General features: G+C 31.6%; 1 protein-coding gene across 1 annotated transcript in view; it reads right to left on the bottom strand.

The window, feature by feature from the left end:
* Positions 1–4,748: 4,748 nt before the first annotated feature.
* The window catches only part of LOC145268213 (vitamin K epoxide reductase complex subunit 1-like protein 1), a 61,906-nt gene continuing 47,864 nt past the window's right edge, over positions 4,749–18,790 (bottom strand). The window contains exons 3-4 of the mRNA XM_080123512.1: positions 13,283–13,392; positions 4,749–6,434 (exon numbers count right to left, since the gene is read on the bottom strand). Coding sequence (XP_079979638.1) covers positions 6,250–6,434; positions 13,283–13,392 — 295 coding nt within the window. The 3' untranslated portion in view covers positions 4,749–6,249. The remainder of the gene's footprint in view (positions 6,435–13,282; positions 13,393–18,790) is intronic.

The raw sequence follows: 18,790 nt of genomic DNA, 5'->3' as shown, positions 1-18,790 counted from the left end.
TTTGTATAGATACTCCCTCAGGCATTTGTCTATAAAAATTGTCCGTGGCGATGGAAAAAGTGTCATGTGTGTAGCCCTGAAATGCTGGAAGCATGTAATAATTGATCTGCCATCATTCTATATATGCATATGTGTGTGTATTTATGTATGTATACATGTTAATATATGTACTAGTGTATGTATGTGTATGTATACCTATTTGTATATGCATGTATATATGTATGTGTATATATATTTTTATTTATTTATTTTTTGTATATATATGCTTATGTGTGTCTGTATGTACATACGTATATATATTTGTGTGTATGCATATGTATATGTATATATGCATATATATGTATGCGTATAAGTGCATATGTAGGCATATGTAGGTAACTTTATGTGTATGTATGTATATGTACATACATGTGTACGTATATGTATGTGAATATGTATGTATATGTGTGTATGTATTTGTATATGATAGTATATATGTGTATGCATATATATGTATATGTGTGTGCATGTGTGTATGTATATGTTTGTATGTGTTATATGTATTGTGTATGGATGTATGGATGTGTGTATGTTTATGGGTATGTATGCGTATGTATGTGTGTATATGCATATATATATGTATGTATGCCAAGGACCGTCTTCAATGTCATGTCTGCTTGAGCGTGTGAAGTCGCTGGCAGGACTAATTAAAAAAAAAAAAAAGGTTATTTTCGGGCTCATGGACTTTCAGTGACTGAGGGAGTGGCACTCGTCTGACAAGACGTTGCAATTATCATGTATGTATGTATGTATGTATATCTGCCTAAATTGTATGTCAGGTCATGTCATATGCTACTGGTACCATGTAACCCAGTACTACCTGTCTCATGGTCAGGCACCGGCGACTAAACTAGCTCCCCCACCAGATTTGTTTGGTGAGGAGGTTGGCTAGTCTCCCTGAAGGATAAAAAACAAGACCTTTCAAAGGGCGAATGAACCCTTTTTCGGGGTCAACGGCCAACTAGCACTGTGTGTGTTTGTGGGTGGAGAGGGCTCCCGTAAGCCGTGGTGAAGGCAACCTTTCCAGGAGAAGCAAATCTCTGATTTAAAAAAACCATAAAGCAGGAGACTAGTACCCACATTAAACTGGTCTGCAGTTTAACTTGTTGCTGGCTATCTTGCACTTGCTTGTTGCTGGATCTCAACATTTTGAACCAAGAGAGAGACTTAGCTGTCGTACAAAGCTAAGACTCTGTAACATCATCTGTGTATCGATACTCCCTCAGGCATTTGTCTATTAAAATGGTCCTGTGGCGATGGAAGTAATTTTTGGGCTCATGTCTGAGGGAGTGGCACTCGTGTGACAAGACGTTGCAATCATCATGTCTGCCTAAAACTTTCAACAGAGGCCACAGATTTTACCAAGATCAGTATCATTTTGAAGTTCGACCTTTCAGATGACAAATATCGAAAAATTGGCTAAAAACATTAATATCTTCACCTTCAACTGGGCATTTTTCAACAGGGGTGGAGGGGGGTCGCTTTTTTCGCTGATATTTTTTAAAGTCATCCTCTCCTTTCGATTGTCTAGCCTTAATTTAAACCTATGTCACATCCGGTTTGGCATTAGTCATAACAGCAAAGACGTCAGGGTTTTTTTTCACATTCTTTTCCTCCTTCGCAGGACGGGTTTGAGCCTGCCTTCCTACTACCACTTTTTTTTTTTTTTTGCTCAACATACACATCCAAATACCTGGGCAACGCCGGGCTAAAATATAAAATTATATATAAAATTCTATGAACCTTGCTTGCTTTCTTGCTTCTTATATATATATATATATATATATATATATATATATATATAAACTTGCTGCACATATCCAGTATTGTCCAGGAGTTTTTGCTTTTATTTTTGTTTTGCTTTATTTTTAAACCATACCAAATATATTACTTATCATTATTTATTTATTTAAACAGTATCTTAAAAAATAAGTTTAAGTATCAGTTGGTCATTAAATTATTAATATACCCAGATTTTTATAAAACTTTAATGTTGTTTTTATCTGTAATTATAAAATTATTTAATGTAAATATTTCCTAAACTTCTTATCATTTACCATTGTTAAGAATTTTAAAGTCAGTTCAAATTATTTTCTACTTGACAGTTTAAACATAAATTTTAGAAAATTTTAATTAAAAAAATGTTTTCAATTTTTTTCCAATCTTGAAGAGTCACCATATAAATAATTTTTCATTATTCAACAAAAAGATAAAAAAAGGCAGGCGTGTTAATAAAAAACAAAATGTATTGTAGTGGATTTAATACTGTAATTTTATTTTCATGTAGGATTGTAAAACGTTTCTTTCAGTTTGTTTATGATTTCACTGATTAACAAAGAAAAACTAACTATCAAAGTTATGTTGCTATGAGAAATACACGATATACACTTGGAGTTGTCTCATCATTTTACTTGGGTGAGAATTTATGTTAATGGCGGTATCAGTGTAAGTAATTTTTCATGATATTTTTATTAAGTTACTTTATAAAAATAATTTAATAAAACAAAATAAGATTTTTTTCAATTCCAAAAATACATAAATAATTGAAAGGCACCAATTTTTTAATTAAGAAAAATAAATTACTGTATGGAAAATATGATGATACAATAAGATTTTCAGCCAATATCACCTCGTACCGTTTTCAGATGCATCCTTTTTAACTCCAGAATCTATATAGAATTTCAAAATAAATTCTTTATTTAATTTTCAGGTGGAGATTGTTCTTGTTTCATCATACATGACCGAGTAGAAATGTTAAGCAATTTTTATTCTTAGTTAGTATCGTCTGTAGTGACCGACATGGCGCAAGGGATAAAGATAATGAGTACTAAATGACAGTCTTCTGGAGGTTTATGATCCTATTCTCAATACAAACAATACTAAAAATTAAATAAAATTACTTAACACTTGTATTTCGTCATGGCTGACAGAACAAGGGTAATCCATTTTTATAGATTAAACAAAAAGTTCAGTTCAAAATTTCACATAGGTTCCCAAGTTCAATATGGTTTCCCAAGTTTGAGAAAATGCACTCAAAGAAAGTTGGATTCTAAACTGCAACAATAACATCCAAAATGATATAGTCATTTGAATAATCCAAATAATCCAAATTATTTAATCTTATCTCCAAAATTCCAAAAACATTACTACATTATTACTACTACTACTACTACTACTACTACTACTACTACTGTTAGCTGTACCGTGTGGAAATTCCTTATTAGCTTTATCTATCAACATTAATGTTAATAATAATATTTCTCTTGAAATAATAAATATTTACTTAGGTTTTTAATAAAAAATTGACTTTTTCTTCTTTAATAAAATAACTGAACTCCTTATTTCATTAATAAGAGTAGTTTGTTCTTGTCCATGACCAAGTATAAGTGTTAATTTTAATACTGACTAAATATTCTTTAAAAATAAAACACACATATCTTTATTCATTGACAATTGCAACAATTTATATATTTTTTAAAACAATAAATATTTTTAAAAATAAATTTTTAAAAATGTATTTATTTCACGCTTTTAAAAATAGTTACTTTTTACCTTGAAAATTATTGTCAGCTAAATATTTTTTAAATAAAATGTAACTTTTTTATTCATTCAAAATGGTAATAATTATATGTGCATCTAAAGTATATTACAATAGAAAGAATGTAAAGAGTACGTTTTCCAAATTGTTTATGTTGATAATGGAATTATGATGTTATATTCTATTTGGAAGAATCTATTTTGAAATGGATAAAGTCTGAATTCTTTGCAAAACTGAATAATCTTCATAATCCTTTCATACCATTGGACAATGTAATTTTCTATGTACAGATGATGGTTAAAACATTATTTTACATTAAAACTATTATGCAATACTTTAAAGTTGAACAAAAATTCATTTGATATATTTGATTTGAAATACAGCTAATTATTTCATTATATCTACTTTTATCAAGAACTAGATGGAAGCTATAGAACATAAATATATTAATTAGAAGATATTATAGTAAAGTTGGACAACATAATGTTAAGACTGCAAGGTAAATATGTATGGCATACAAAGTAATAAAGAGAAGAATGATAGCTGAAAGGACGGATATATTTATATGCATGTTTAAGTTCATTTAGATAACACCATCCATCACTGTAACATGTTAGCCTGATCTTTTGTCGAATTTGGATCAAGCCAAGAGACAAGATATTATCAAAAGGGGCAGAAAAGGATATGTGTGCGAAAAGGGGTTTTCTATTTTCAAAAATGTGTGGGTTAAACATTTTTACATAAAGGAATTAGCTATAACACAGAGAGATATAGCACAATCCATTTTTAATATAATCTGCCAGTGTAATGTTATAGTCTGATCTTGTGTTAAGCATGCACTGAGTTGAGAGAGAAATGCCCATTATTAGAAATAACTGTCACGAAAGGTCAGAAGCAGAAAGTGAGATACATGAAAAGCTAAATATGTTTGGATGGAACATTTTTATATAAAGGAATTAGAGATAAAAGTGATTACCAATGATGTGACTATGAGATTATGTTACAAGAGCTAGCTCAAGATGAAAGAGGGTGAAGTAGATCTGCTAATGGGTTTAATTATCTCTCTATAACTTCAGTACAATAAAATATATATTTTTATATCACTATCTTCATGCTTCAATATTTGCTTTATATTCAGTATGCAGTAATGCTTTCTGCTTTATTTAAAATGTTTTTTTGAATGCACTGCATCTGTACTTCTTATGTTCAACATTTTCTGCCATGACTAAGGCTTTTGTGATGCTTTATACAGTAATGCATTGAAAAAGCACTTTAGTCATTGCAATTCTTGTGATGCTAGATAAAATAAAGCTGACTTGCTTTAAAGCAGAGATCTCAAATTCAACGACACAAAATGGCCATGACATAATGAGGGAGCAATTAAGTTTGCCAAATGAAGGTAATTTCATAAGTATATTACCAACAGGGACGACATCGACTTCAGCAGGTTGGGGATAAGAGGTAGAGGCATAAAATCCAGAGGGGGCCTTCTTACAGAAGAATATTTTCTTGCATAAACATTACTTTGTATTGCATTCACAGGTGTGGAAGTCAAGGTGATAGAGAGGAACTAAAGATCCTGTTCACATATTGAATTTGGTGCATACACTAAATTCAATGTTCCTAATGCAAAAGTTGTAAAACAATGTTTTAAACTTATCAAAATTGTAAAAAAAATATTGGTAATGAAAATGGTTTCCTATGGGCCACAGAAAGATAATCCACTGGGGTCGCATGTAGCCCATGGGCCACGTGTTTGAAGCCATGCTTTAAACATAATATGTTTAAATCCAGTAAAAACGATTTGTTCTTAAGTATGCCTGGTTGAAATAAAAATGGCTGACATGCCTGAACATATGATAATAGTATCAAATCGGTATAGAATAAAAATTTAAGGCACCTTTTAAAAAGTCAAGATGCAAACATAACTTTAATGAGTGGGGCAAATTTTTAAAATGTAAGAATAAAATAATTTCTTTTGTGATAGGTTATTCATTTTTTGCCCAACAATTGATTGTTTTGTTGTGTGTCATAACACATGTTGCTTGGCAGGTTATACTGAAGTACTTGCTTAGGATATCTTCAGGGCTGAATAATTATATGCCTTGCCAAACCTGTACAGTTTATTATTTTCTGTTCACTGGAGCAGTACACTTTTCCATTGACATGAACAGTTTTCTGCAAATCTGTAATGTTCTCTCTGCTGAAGCATCCATTTGTTGAAGGCCAGCATAGGACAAGCACATCTATAGAGAATAGAGGGATTTTTGTTTTGCATTTAACATCTAAATGCATTTTAACAAAATAATTTAGTGCTGTGTCTCTTAATCTGAGGGACAGTCATTTACTATGCGAAGGTTAGGGTTTTGTATATCACAGTCCTGGGATTTATGTTAACTACCTTTAAACATGGTATGCTTACATAATTTAACAAATATAGTTTGTTTTTAGTTTTTTTTTTATGTTTTGATGAAATAAAATTGCTGACACGCAAGTTCATCTCATAATAATAATAATAATTAATAAAACTTAAAATAAATTTTGTGGCACAATTTAAAAATTCACAATATAAGCTTAAAATCCATGAATGAAGCAGGGTTAAAATGAATGAAGTAAATTTTTTAAATGTAAGAAAGAAATGTATTTTTTTTCATATTTGTTTTGAAGATGTTTTAAGTTGTATGAGCTTGATAATTGATATACATAAGGCTACCATTAATGATATATGTTGTGATACACACAATGCATATGTCCTTGAGAACAACACAAAGAATAATTGCCAAATATACGGAGCCAATAACAGAAATCACTGATGCCAGGAGAAGAACAAAGACAGGCAAGGGTCCAGGAAACATTCCTGAAATTAAAAAAAATTAAATGTTAAATTCAGTATTTAAGAACAGATATTCTTAAAATTTACCAATTTAATCTGCTTAGTAATGAAAATTTTATTTCAAACAATCTCTTCTAGGTATATCTAAAAAAAGAAACTATTTCAAATCTTAAGTTTAACAAATTAAGATCTTATAGATTACAATGTAATTTCAAATATAAATGGAGAAACTTCTGTTTTGTTTGTTTTTTTGTTTTTGTTTTTTGATTTTTTTTAAAGATGCATGACATAAATATAATGCCTATAAAATAGATCTGCTTTCAAAAGATGTTGCCATCTTCTTATGTCTGTTCACACTCTTAACAGTCACAGTTAATAGTAAAAAGATGGAACTCAAACTGTGTGTATATTCAATAATGATACCTATAAAAACAATTAATTTTCATATCAAAACATTGTGATCCATTCTATGCAAAATGTTTTGCTGCTCCCAAACTGCTCCTAACAGCCAAGAATGTTTGAATTTGTTGTTGAAAAAAATCAGATTCACTTCTTTTCAATAGTTGTTCTGCTTTAATAATTTTAAGAGATCCTTTGGAAGCCTTTAAGCCTCTATAAAAGCACCACATAATCTTAAGCAGTTTTTGAGATAGGATTCCCAAAGGAATGTCACACTGTTTATAATTCGATTTTGTTTTCACACTTTTCTTCTTTCTACATAATCTATTTTTGTCTGAAACATATAATCTTTTTTTTTCTTCCTCTTTTTCAATGAGTTGAATATTTCTATTACACACGCATAGTCAGCCCCCCCCCACACACACAACAACAATTCTTCACAATGTTAGGAATTAGTGATAGTGATAGTGCAGTAATCAACAATGAGAACTTCCCAGACATCCTGCGACATGATCTTTGTATGGTCTCTGCAGTGGTTTGATTTGCTCAACAACAAATTAAGAACAGGCATACGCATACTTGAATAGCTTATGTTTCACACACACACACACACACACACACACACACACATGCATGCATAAACGCACAATAATGATAACATGTACACATAGTTGACTATCCCTTCTCACAAATATATACAAAATATTATGTAGATCTGGCTAAACAAATGTTTATAATGATTTTTATTGAGAATCTGTGGATATTGTTCTTGTTAACTAAACTTTGTAAAATCTGTTTAATTCCTAGATAGCGATTTTGTCTTTCATTCACATACTAGCAGTATAGTAGATTTTCTAGATGTGTACAAAGCATTGTTTTCATTTGCACTGCTCTCACTGCAGCAAAGATATAAAAACCCTAATCTAAATTCTAGCCTGCACGTTCAAAAATAGAAGAGTTAACATAGAATCCCATTTTCTCCTCCCTCAAACTTCGCCATACTGTTGAGTTTGGAGAGCCAATATATTAACCTCAGAAGAAGATTAAATCTCAACAGATATGTGCCAAAGAATAGACTTCAGAGGTATGACCATGTTGAAAGAAGAGATGAGAGTTCTTGTGTTAGTAAATGTAGAAGAGTTCAGGTAGCAGGTTTTATTAAAAGGGGAAAGTCAAAAAGATCTATGATAAAGAGATAAGAATGAACTTGAGAGAAGATAAATAAAGACCTGGCTAGAGATAGGATAATTTGGAAACTACTTTCTAAAAGGCTTTTTAATTCATAATTCTAACATCTTAAGAATTTGATGCAGTCTCTGTTCAACTATCAGTGAAACATAATAAGCAGAGATAAAGTATGACTCTTACATCAAAACTTATTTAGATAAAGTATAACTGAACATTTCTCTTACATCATTTTTTTTAACGGCATATCAACCCTTTGTGAGTTATTTAATGCCGAATCCAGTTATTTTGGGAATAGTATTCGATGTTGTATCCAGTTATTTTATATGAGATTTTTATTCTTCAAGCTCCTTGTATTTTCAATTGTTAGCTCGTAGCTTTGATTTGGTTGTTTTATAGTGGATTTTGTCATTTTTGTTCTCAGCCTTGCAGAATATGATTGAGTTTTGCAATGGGAGGGGGAAAAGGGTTACAGTATTATTAAGTCCTGTATTATGAATGTAGTTATATTGTTGATAGTGCTTTATATTCAAATTGTCCTCATTCTTAAGGAAGGTTTCTTGAAGATAAATAACCAAAGGATTAAATTTGGTTTGCAACAATAAAATTTCATTGTAATTTGCCTTCAATCCATGGCAATTCCATTGGATTTTCTTGTAATTCATGAGAATTATTTTTTGGTTCGAGGAGTAACTTTAGTTTCCATGTCTTCTAATTCCGTAAATCTATTTGTAGTAGTAGTAGTAGTAGTGGCTTCTGTTTGTGGTAATTTCTTTATATTATTTTGTTTTTTGGTAGATGTATTTTTTGTTTGTTTTTCAAGTGTGTTTTTTTCACCACGGGAAAGACGTATTGGTGACCTGTATGGTCTTTCTTTTAACTCATTTTGTTTTTCCTTAGTTTCGTCTTTTTCAACTGGTGATTTTTGTGGTCTTTTGATCGACTTTGTTTTTTTGGATGTTCTGATTTTGGTTGAGAATTTGTTTTATTGATAATATTAGTTGATGATTTAATGGGATGATTAATTTTTGATGATATGTTTGGTTTGATTTCATTTATAAATTTGGGCCAGTCATTTGGTCCCAATTGTAACAATTTGTTTATTAGTATTTCATACTTGAAGTCTTGGTTAGTGATGTTGGATGATATGTGACTTGAGAGTACGTCTTTTCCTTCATGTATCCATCTACTATTTTCCTGGCTTCGAGGTAGGAGATGTTTTCGGTATGTTTTATTGACACTACTTCCCTTTCTTTCTTCCAGATTCTGCATGCTCTAGCATAAGTAGGATGGTTATCTCCACAATTTGCACATTTGCAATCAAGATTGCAGTCATTGACAGTGTGGTCTGGATCTCTCTGGCCACATCTGCCACGCACTGCTCGTTCCCTACATGCATCCTCATGGTGGCCAAACTTCTGGCATTTAAAGCACTGAAGTGGGTTTGGTATAAAGGGTTCAACTTTTTCAACGTTGAACCCAATTTTGATTTCTTTTGGGATAGTGGGTCTATCGAACTGCATAATGTAAGTGTTCATATGTACAGTAGATTCTCTTTTTTTATTGTAATTCTTTTAACGTTTATTACTCCTTGGTTTTTAAGTTCTTTTGTTATCTCTTCAGTAGTGCACATTGATAGGTCTTTCGATTTTACTACACCTTTGGATGTAATCAGATTCTTGTGTGGATAAGTTTTGATATTTATGTTGTGGAAAGTTTTCATTCCTAGGAGAAAAGGGGCATGTTTTTCTCTTTCTACTTCTACCAGTAGGGTTTTATTTTTTAAAGTTTTTACATTATTTTGGTTAGTATATGCCGATATAATTTTATGTATAATAAACGGTGATAAGTCAGTTATTTTGGTTTCTTCGGTGGATTCCAATACAATAAATTTTGAGGATGTTTGATATAGTTCATTATCTGAACCACCCGAGTCGACGTGTTGGCACTTGGAGTTTTTATTATTGGTCATATATATATTTTAAATTCATTGTTTATGCTCTCCACCAACCTCGGAGTTCAATATTGGGACATGTTAGGGGGAAACCCATTCGCCTTGTCATGCCAGGGCTACATAAAACAGTATACATGTTCCAAATGGGAGCCATGAGCACCCATAATGCTTTAGTTACACAATCCAAGTCATTTGTAGTAACTTCCGGCACTATACAGCCATGTCATGACTTTAATCATTTGGCACATTTGACCCTAGCCACTGACTTCTAACACATGGAAAAGAGGGGAAAATATGTACATGGTTTACAGTGGTACAGGGTAGAAATGTATTTGTTACAGTTTGGAGGAAATTGATAGAAAAGTAGAAGTTGGGGCTTAACGTAACTAGCCGATTGATCGAATTGGGCCCCTCCGACCAACCATCTAGTCTTGTACGAGGCCAAAGTGCAACTGATATCTTTAACTCCCCTAAATATCAGTTGCTCAGCCACCAGGATCCTTTTCCGAGTCATTATGGATCGCCACTCACGGCCAACAGGTAGCCCCTTTGAGAGGCTTTTACTCTCTGCAGGGAAACAGTCGTATTCTATGGGGTTGGGAAGTAGGGAAGAAAAAAAAAGGTAGGGAAAAGCAGGAGGGGGCTGTTGTTTTTGTTTTTGTTTTTGCAGAACATAATTAGTTTTACAAAAGAGAATAGAAAACAAAAACAGAAGTTTAATGTAGGTGCATTTCGTCTCAGGAAGCCACTAGACAGCCTGATCTGGTAGTACCATCTCTTACATCAAAACTTATTTAGATAAAGTATAACTGACAATTTCTCTTACATCATAACTTATTTAGATAAGGTATAACTGACAATTTCTCTTACATCATAACTTATTTACATAAAGTATAACTGACAATTTCTCTTACATCAAAACTTATTTAGATAAAGTATAACTGACAATTTCTCTTACATTAAAACTTATTTAGATAAAGTATAACTGACAATTTCTCTTACATCATAACTTATTTAGATAAAGTATAACTGACAATTTCTCTTACATCATAACTTATTAACATAAAGTATAACTGACAATTTCTCTTACATTAAAACTTATTTAGATAAAGTATAACTGACAATTTCTCTTACATTAAAACTTATTTAGATAAAGTATAACTGACAATTTCTCTTACATCAAAACTTATTTAGATAAAGTATAACTGACAATTTCTCTTACATCATAACTTATTTACATAAAGTATAACTGACAATTTCTCTTACATTAAAACTTATTTAGATAAAGTATAACTGACAATTTCTCTTACATCATAACTTATTTAGATAAAGTATAACTGACAATTTCTCTTACATTAAAACTTACTTAGATAAAGTATAACTGACAATTTCTCTTACTGCATAACTTATTTAGATAAAGTATAACTGACAATTTCTCTTACATCATAACTTATTTAGATAAAGTATAACTGACAATGTCTCCTACATTAAAACTTACTTAGATAAAGTATAACTGACAATTTCTCTTACTGCATAACTTATTTAGATAAAGTATAACTGACAATTTCTCTTACATTAAAACTTATTTAGATAAAGTATAACTGACAATTTCTCTTACTGCATAACTTATTTAGATAAAGTATAACTGACGATTTCTCTTACATCAAAACTTATTTAGATAAAGTATAACTGACAATTTCTCTTACATCAAAACTTATTTAGATAAAGTATAACTGACAATTTCTCTTACGTCATAACTTATTTACATAAAGTATAATTGACAATTTCTCTTACATTAAAACTTACTTAGATAAAGTATAACTGACAATTTCTCTTACATCAAAACTTATTTAGCATTCTTGCTAATAAACCCACTAACAATGCAGAAAGCTATTGTACATACGCACAAATTACATCTATAAATTCAAACTAAATAATTATTATTCATTCAATCAACTCCACTGCCGCCATAAACAACTATTAATACATAATTATAAAAATAGCTATTATATCTAATATAGTGTATTTCTGATCAAGTATCCAACATTGTTAATAGTCACTTACTAAACCTAATTCCTTTTCATGTGTTAGTTTAAAAATTATTCTTAATTGGTTTTTAGGTTATTATGGCCACAAGGAAGCAATGGAAGTAAAGCTCTCATGGTTTATAAAATGCACTTCAAAGCACACATCAACATTTCTGAGAACTAAATCAAGCTCCTTGCCTGCTTGTAGGACTTATTATATAAACGATGGAATTGCTACTACGTTTATTGATAAGAGAATGGGTGAAAGTGACACCTGAAAATCAGTGCTTTGAGTAGGTCACTCATCAGTCTGAAACGACAACTCATTAGAGAGAAAGAAAATTTTGATTTCAAATCTTTACTGACTTATAACAATACCTACTCATAAAGAAAGGACTCAGAAGCCAAGACTGGGAAAACTCTGGAAACCAAATTTTCAAACCAGTTTAAGACTGTATACAGCAACATTTTGGAAAACTCTCATAATGGCATTAGAACCATATGTATCAGGACTTTCCATTTTAGTCAACAATTCTAACTATGTGCATATGTATGCTGCATGGGTAACAGTTTACACTCTATACTTATTATCTAGATTAATACGTTATGAACGTTATCAAACACACACACATACACACACATGTTTATATATGTATGTATAAGAGATTTTTTTCCTGTGTAAACACTGTATGAATTTGAATTAGAATTTAGAAGTTAAGTAGTCAATACAATGCAGAATTTTTTATTTCTAAATAAACATTTATTTATTTAAAAATCAAAACCAACTCAATTATGACAATATATATCTCTATCAAGCATGGAATCAGTTTGGTTCCCAATTGGAACATTTGAAAAAAAAAACAGTTTAAGACTACATAGATTTTGATTTTCAAGCGGCAACACATCACAAGGAAAGAAAAATACTGATTCCATGCCTGATGAAGACCTATATTGTCGAAACTGAATTAAATTAATTAATGTTTTTTTTAAAGTCACCTTGTATTAGTTTCTCAACTTACAAATTCTCTCTCTCTATATATATAAGTCCAAAACCAAATTAACATCATTCAGTATAAAATTCTACTTATTAGCATTTAATTCAATAGTGCTCAATAAATTATTTGTAGAATGAATGCTTATAGAAATGCAACCATATTTCAATCTTAAATCTAAGCCTTATAAGTTGAGACTGAAACATAATTACATTTGAGTAGCAAATCAATTTTAGTAAACTTTTTCATTAACAAATACAAACTTATAAATATTTAAAAAATTAATAGAAAAAAGAAAAAAAATTCTTTACATACCAATAATGATTTGTAAACTGTAAAATAAAATTCCAAGGTTACAGTTCCTGACATTCATAAAATGTTCTTTTCCCAATAGGAATCCGACAAAGCCAAATCCACGTCCATACCTGTATCAATTATAAATATAAAAAGAAAAAAACATTTATCAAATTGCCATAAATGTTGTTAATAATTGTCTTTGAGCAAAACAACTTATTGATTTAATAGTTTCACTTATTTACAGATTTTTTTAGATTTTTTTTATTATTACATTTTCACCCTAAACAAGGCACATAGCCACTGTTGTAGGGGGCTACTATCAGGGACATAGGCACCAGGGGTACTGTGTAGGGAGTTGGGCAGCAAGCTGTCAGCTCACGTTACATTTGAACTTCTGCATGTCAGTACATTTGGGGAAGCAGAGACCTGGAAGGGAATTCCAAAATCTAGCAGTTCTGGGGAAAAAACTACTGGAGTAGAAGGCTTTCTTATATCTAGGAATCTCTACTGTGAAGGGGTAGGATTTAGCTGCTTGTCGGGTTTGTCGGGGGGTATTTACGTCGATGGGGCACAAGTGCTTGCAGTTCGTCAGAGCATTCACCGTTAAAGTACTTGTAGAACAGGCAGAGGGATGCAACGTTTCGTCAATGGGACAGAGGCTCAAGTTTAGATGATAGTTCAAAACCTATCAGATCTTTTGAATCTTGTCTAGGAGTGAGAGACTAGTGCAATATACACCAGCCCAAATATGACAAAAATACTCCATACATGGGTGAATGGTGGCCTTTTAGAGGTATAGGATACTTTCAGGCATTAGTATCTTTCTAGCACAGTAGAGAAAACCTACCTTCTTCGCAGCGGTCCTGGCGATACTCTTAATGTAATTATTCCAACTCATGTTTCCTGTGAGCGTTAGGCCGAGGAGTTTAAAAGATGTACTTTCAAATAAAGAGTCTTTGGCCATTGTTATTGGTGGTAGAGAAAGTTTCTTGTAATTATTGAAGGAAACTAGTTTAATCTTGGCAGCATTGAATGTGACCATTCATTTATGTCCCCATTCCACTACAACTACAGATCGGAGGTTATCCTCTAGTGCTTCTGCCATTTCTTTAGATATGTGTTCATTTGTTTTCCTGTTGTGTCTGTTATAGAGCGTGGTGTCGTCAGCATATATACCCATCTCACAAACAATTTTGTCAGGGAGGTCATTAATGAATATTAGGAACAATAGAGGTCCAAGAATAGACCCCTGAGGCACTCCCGCATTTATATCATATTGTTTAGATGTATGACCGTCGAGGACAACCTGGATTTTTCTCTTATCTAAGAAGGATTTAATTATATTATGTATTCTTCCAGTGATATCGTATGATCTGATTTTCCTGAGAAGACCATCATGCCAAACCCTGTCAAAAGCCGTAGATATATCTAGAGCTACCGCTCTACTCTCCTCCGCTTTGTCCAGCGACTGGTATATACGTTCTGAGATTACAGTTAGGATGTCTGCTGTGGAACGGGCTTTCCTAAATCCATATTGTTGGTCAGTCAGAAGTTTAGCATCTGTAAGGTGATAGACTAGAGCATGGTTAATTATGGTCTCAAATATTTTGGAAAAAAGTGGGAGGAAGCTAATGGGGCGATAATTTACTGGGTCAGTTCTTTCGCCAGAATTCTTGAAAACTGGTACTACAGAAACAGTTTTCTAGCAGGCAGGAAAGCAAGATTCATTAAGGCATTTGTTGTGCAGTTTGGAGAGAACTGGAGCTACTTCGGCGGAGCACTTTTTTAATAGCACAGCCGGGATGAGATCGGTCCACATGCTTTTGTAGTATCAAGGTTTTTTATGATAGCATGCACCTGAGAAGGGGTGATTTTCAGATCGTCTAGTGGGGCGTCTGTCCGCAAAGGAAAGTCAGGGAGGGGGTGGTTGGCAGGGTCCAGTGTGGAGTTGGAGGCAAACCGACTGGCAAGCATGTTAGCCTTCTCAGTTGCAGAGCAAACAACCTCATGATTGTTGGATAGTGGAGGGATTGTTGATTGCCCATTATTTACTACACTGTTGTAGATTTTCCAGAAGTTGCGGGTTCCTAATTTCTGTGCTTCGATGCGTTTTTTAGTGGTTTCAGTAAATTCTCTCTTAGCTGTCGCTATTTCTTTCTTACAGTTACTTCTGGTTTCTATATACTTCAGCCTGTTTGAACTGGATTTATGTCAGTTAAATATGTGGTACGCATGCTGCCTTTGCGCTATTGCAGCTGCACATGTAGAAGTAAACCATTGGGGAGAGTGGGGCTTGCTATAAAATTTGCGCATGGGAACATGTGTTTCAATTGCCATTTTGAACCATTCAGTGGTCTCATTTGCGCAATGTTCAGCAGGAAGTGAAAAGATATTTTGCCATGGGGCGTCTCTGATGAGATCCCAGTCAGCCTTTTTATAATATCTCGTTGTTTTGAGCAGTGGCTCTTCAGTTTTGGCTCTAAAGTTTAGGGCTATTTCAACCATTATCACTGCATGATCGGCGTTCCCAAGTAGGCTGTGGGCATTAGTTACACAGTCATTGGGAACTGTGGTCAGAAACAGATCTAGAAGTGATGCGCGTTGTTCATGCTGGTCTGGGAAACGGGTTGGAAACGTAACCATCTGTGATAGGGAATGAGATATAGAGAAGTTATGTGTTGCGCTACCAGCTGCATCTGTGTGAGTGGAAAATCCAAGCCAGTTGCTGTGGTGGACATTGAAGTCACCAAATACATGTACTTGTGCACTAGTGTCGAGGGAAAGTGCTGTATCTATGCTGTCAGAGACTTTATTTATTAGGGTACAGTCCTGGGTCGAGGGAGAGCGGTAGAGAAAATAAAAGTAGCTAATGTTATGTTGCATGTTAAGTCATAAAGGCTTGATCGTCCAATTCTAGTTTAGTTTCTCTAGTCAAGGGAAGGGTGTTTCGAATATATACTCCAAGCCCGTGCATATGTCTGTCAGAGTCCTTATGGCAGAGTGGGGGATATCCAGGCATGTTAAAGTAGTTAGAGGGGATAGAGGAGTGTAGGTTAGTCTCACTTAGTGCTAAGATATCTCGGGTGTTTGTTAGGAGAAATGCTTCAATATCATTTAAATTCGTTCTAAGCCCACGGATGTTTGTAAATGCAAGCCTCAAGGCAGAAGGCATATATATATATATATATATATATATATATATATATATATATATATATATATCTTTATTATTCCCTAAATTTGATTTTCTCATATTCAAAATGGTAGTCAGATTTCAAACAAAAAAATTGAAAATCTTAAATAATAACAAACTACTTAAATTTTCAAATATGACTACTAAATTTTCAAATATGACTTTTCTACACAACAGTCAACAACAGTGTATTTTACACTCTCTACTCCTCACAGTTCTCACATACTCAACCAAATTAAGATATACCATTATATTTATATACATAAGTATTTGTCACCATTTTTTTAAGTATGAAAGCAATATACAATAGAATCATATATGAATTCAGACCTAGTATTTTAAACTGTCTACAATTTATTTGATAATCATACAATAGAATCATATATGAATTCAGACCTAGTATTTTAAACTGTCTACAATTTATTTGATAATCATACAATAGAATCATATATGAATTCAGACCTAGTATTTTAAACTGTCTACAATTTATTTGATAATCATACAATAGAATCATATATGAATTCAGACCTAGTATTTTAAACTGTCTACAATTTATTTGATAATCATACAATAGAATCATATATGAATTCAGACCTAGTATTTTAAACTGTCTACAATTTATTTGATAATCATACAATAGAATCATATATGAATTCAGACCTAGTATTTTAAACTGTCTACAATTTATTTGATAATCATACAATAGAATCATATATGAATTCAGACCTAGTATTTTAAACTGTCTACAATTTATTTGATAATCATACAATAGAATCATATATGAATTCAGACCTAGTATTTTAAACTGTCTACAATTTATTTGATAATCATACAATAGAATCATATATGAATTCAGACCTAGTATTTTAAACTGTCTACAATTTATTTGATAATCATACAATAGAATCATATATGAATTCAGACCTAGTATTTTAAACTGTCTACAATTTATTTGATAATCATACAATAGAATCATATATGAATTCAGACCTAGTATTTTAAACTGTCTACAATTTATTTGATAATCATACAATAGAATCATATATGAATTCAGACCTAGTATTTTAAACTGTCTACAATTTATTTGATAATCATACAATAGAATCATATATGAATTCAGACCTAGTATTTTAAACTGTCTACAATTTATTTGATAATCATACAATAGAATCATATATGAATTCAGACCTAGTATTTTAAACTGTCTACAATTTATTTGATAATCATACAATAGAATCATATATGAATTCAGACCTAGTATTTTAAACTGTCTACAATTTATTTGATAATCATACAATAGAATCATATATGAATTCAGACCTAGTATTTTAAACTGTCTACAATTTATTTGATAATCATACAATAGAATCATATATGAATTCAGACCTAGTATTTTAAACTGTCTACAATTTATTTGATAATCATACAATAGAATCATATATGAATTCAGACCTAGTATTTTAAACTGTCTACAATTTATTTGATAATCATACAATAGAATCATATATGAATTCAGACCTAGTATTTTAAACTGTCTACAATTTATTTGATAATCATACAATAGAATCATATATGAATTCAGACCTAGTATTTTAAACTGTCTACAATTTATTTGATAATCATACAATAGAATCATATATGAATTCAGACCTAGTATTTTAAACTGTCTACAATTTATTTGATAATCATACAATAGAATCATATATGAATTCAGACCTAGTATTTTAAACTGTCTACAATTTATTTGATAATCATACAATAGAATCATATATGAATTCAGACCTAGTATTTTAAACTGTCTACAATTTATTTGATAATCATACAATAGAATCATATATGAATTCAGACCTAGTATTTTAAACTGTCTACAATTTATTTGATAATCATACAATAGAATCATATATGAATTCAGACCTAGTATTTTAAACTGTCTACAATTTATTTGATAATCATACAATAGAATCATATATGAATTCAGACCTAGTATTTTAAACTGTCTACAATTTATTTGATAATCATACAATAGAATCATATGTGAATTCAGACCTAGTATTTTAAACTGTCTACAATTTATTTGATAATCATACAATAGAATCATATATGAATTCAGACCTAGTATTTTAAACTGTCTACAATTTATTTGATAATCATACAATAGAATCATATATGAATTCAGACCTAGTATTTTAAACTGTCTACAATTTATTTGATAATCATACAATAGAATCATATATGAATTCGGACCTAGTATTTTAAACTGTCTACAATTTATTTGATAATCATAATTTTGAGTTCTCTTTTTTGCCTTCTGTGATATTTCACAGAAGGCAAAA

This window comes from Euprymna scolopes, chromosome 43 (assembly GCF_053919585.1).
Source record: "Euprymna scolopes isolate OS-2025 chromosome 43, ASM5391958v1, whole genome shotgun sequence".
NCBI lineage: Eukaryota > Metazoa > Mollusca > Cephalopoda > Sepiida > Sepiolidae > Euprymna > Euprymna scolopes.
Note: the sequence above shows the minus strand (reverse complement) of the source record. Positions and strands in the feature narration are given on the sequence as shown.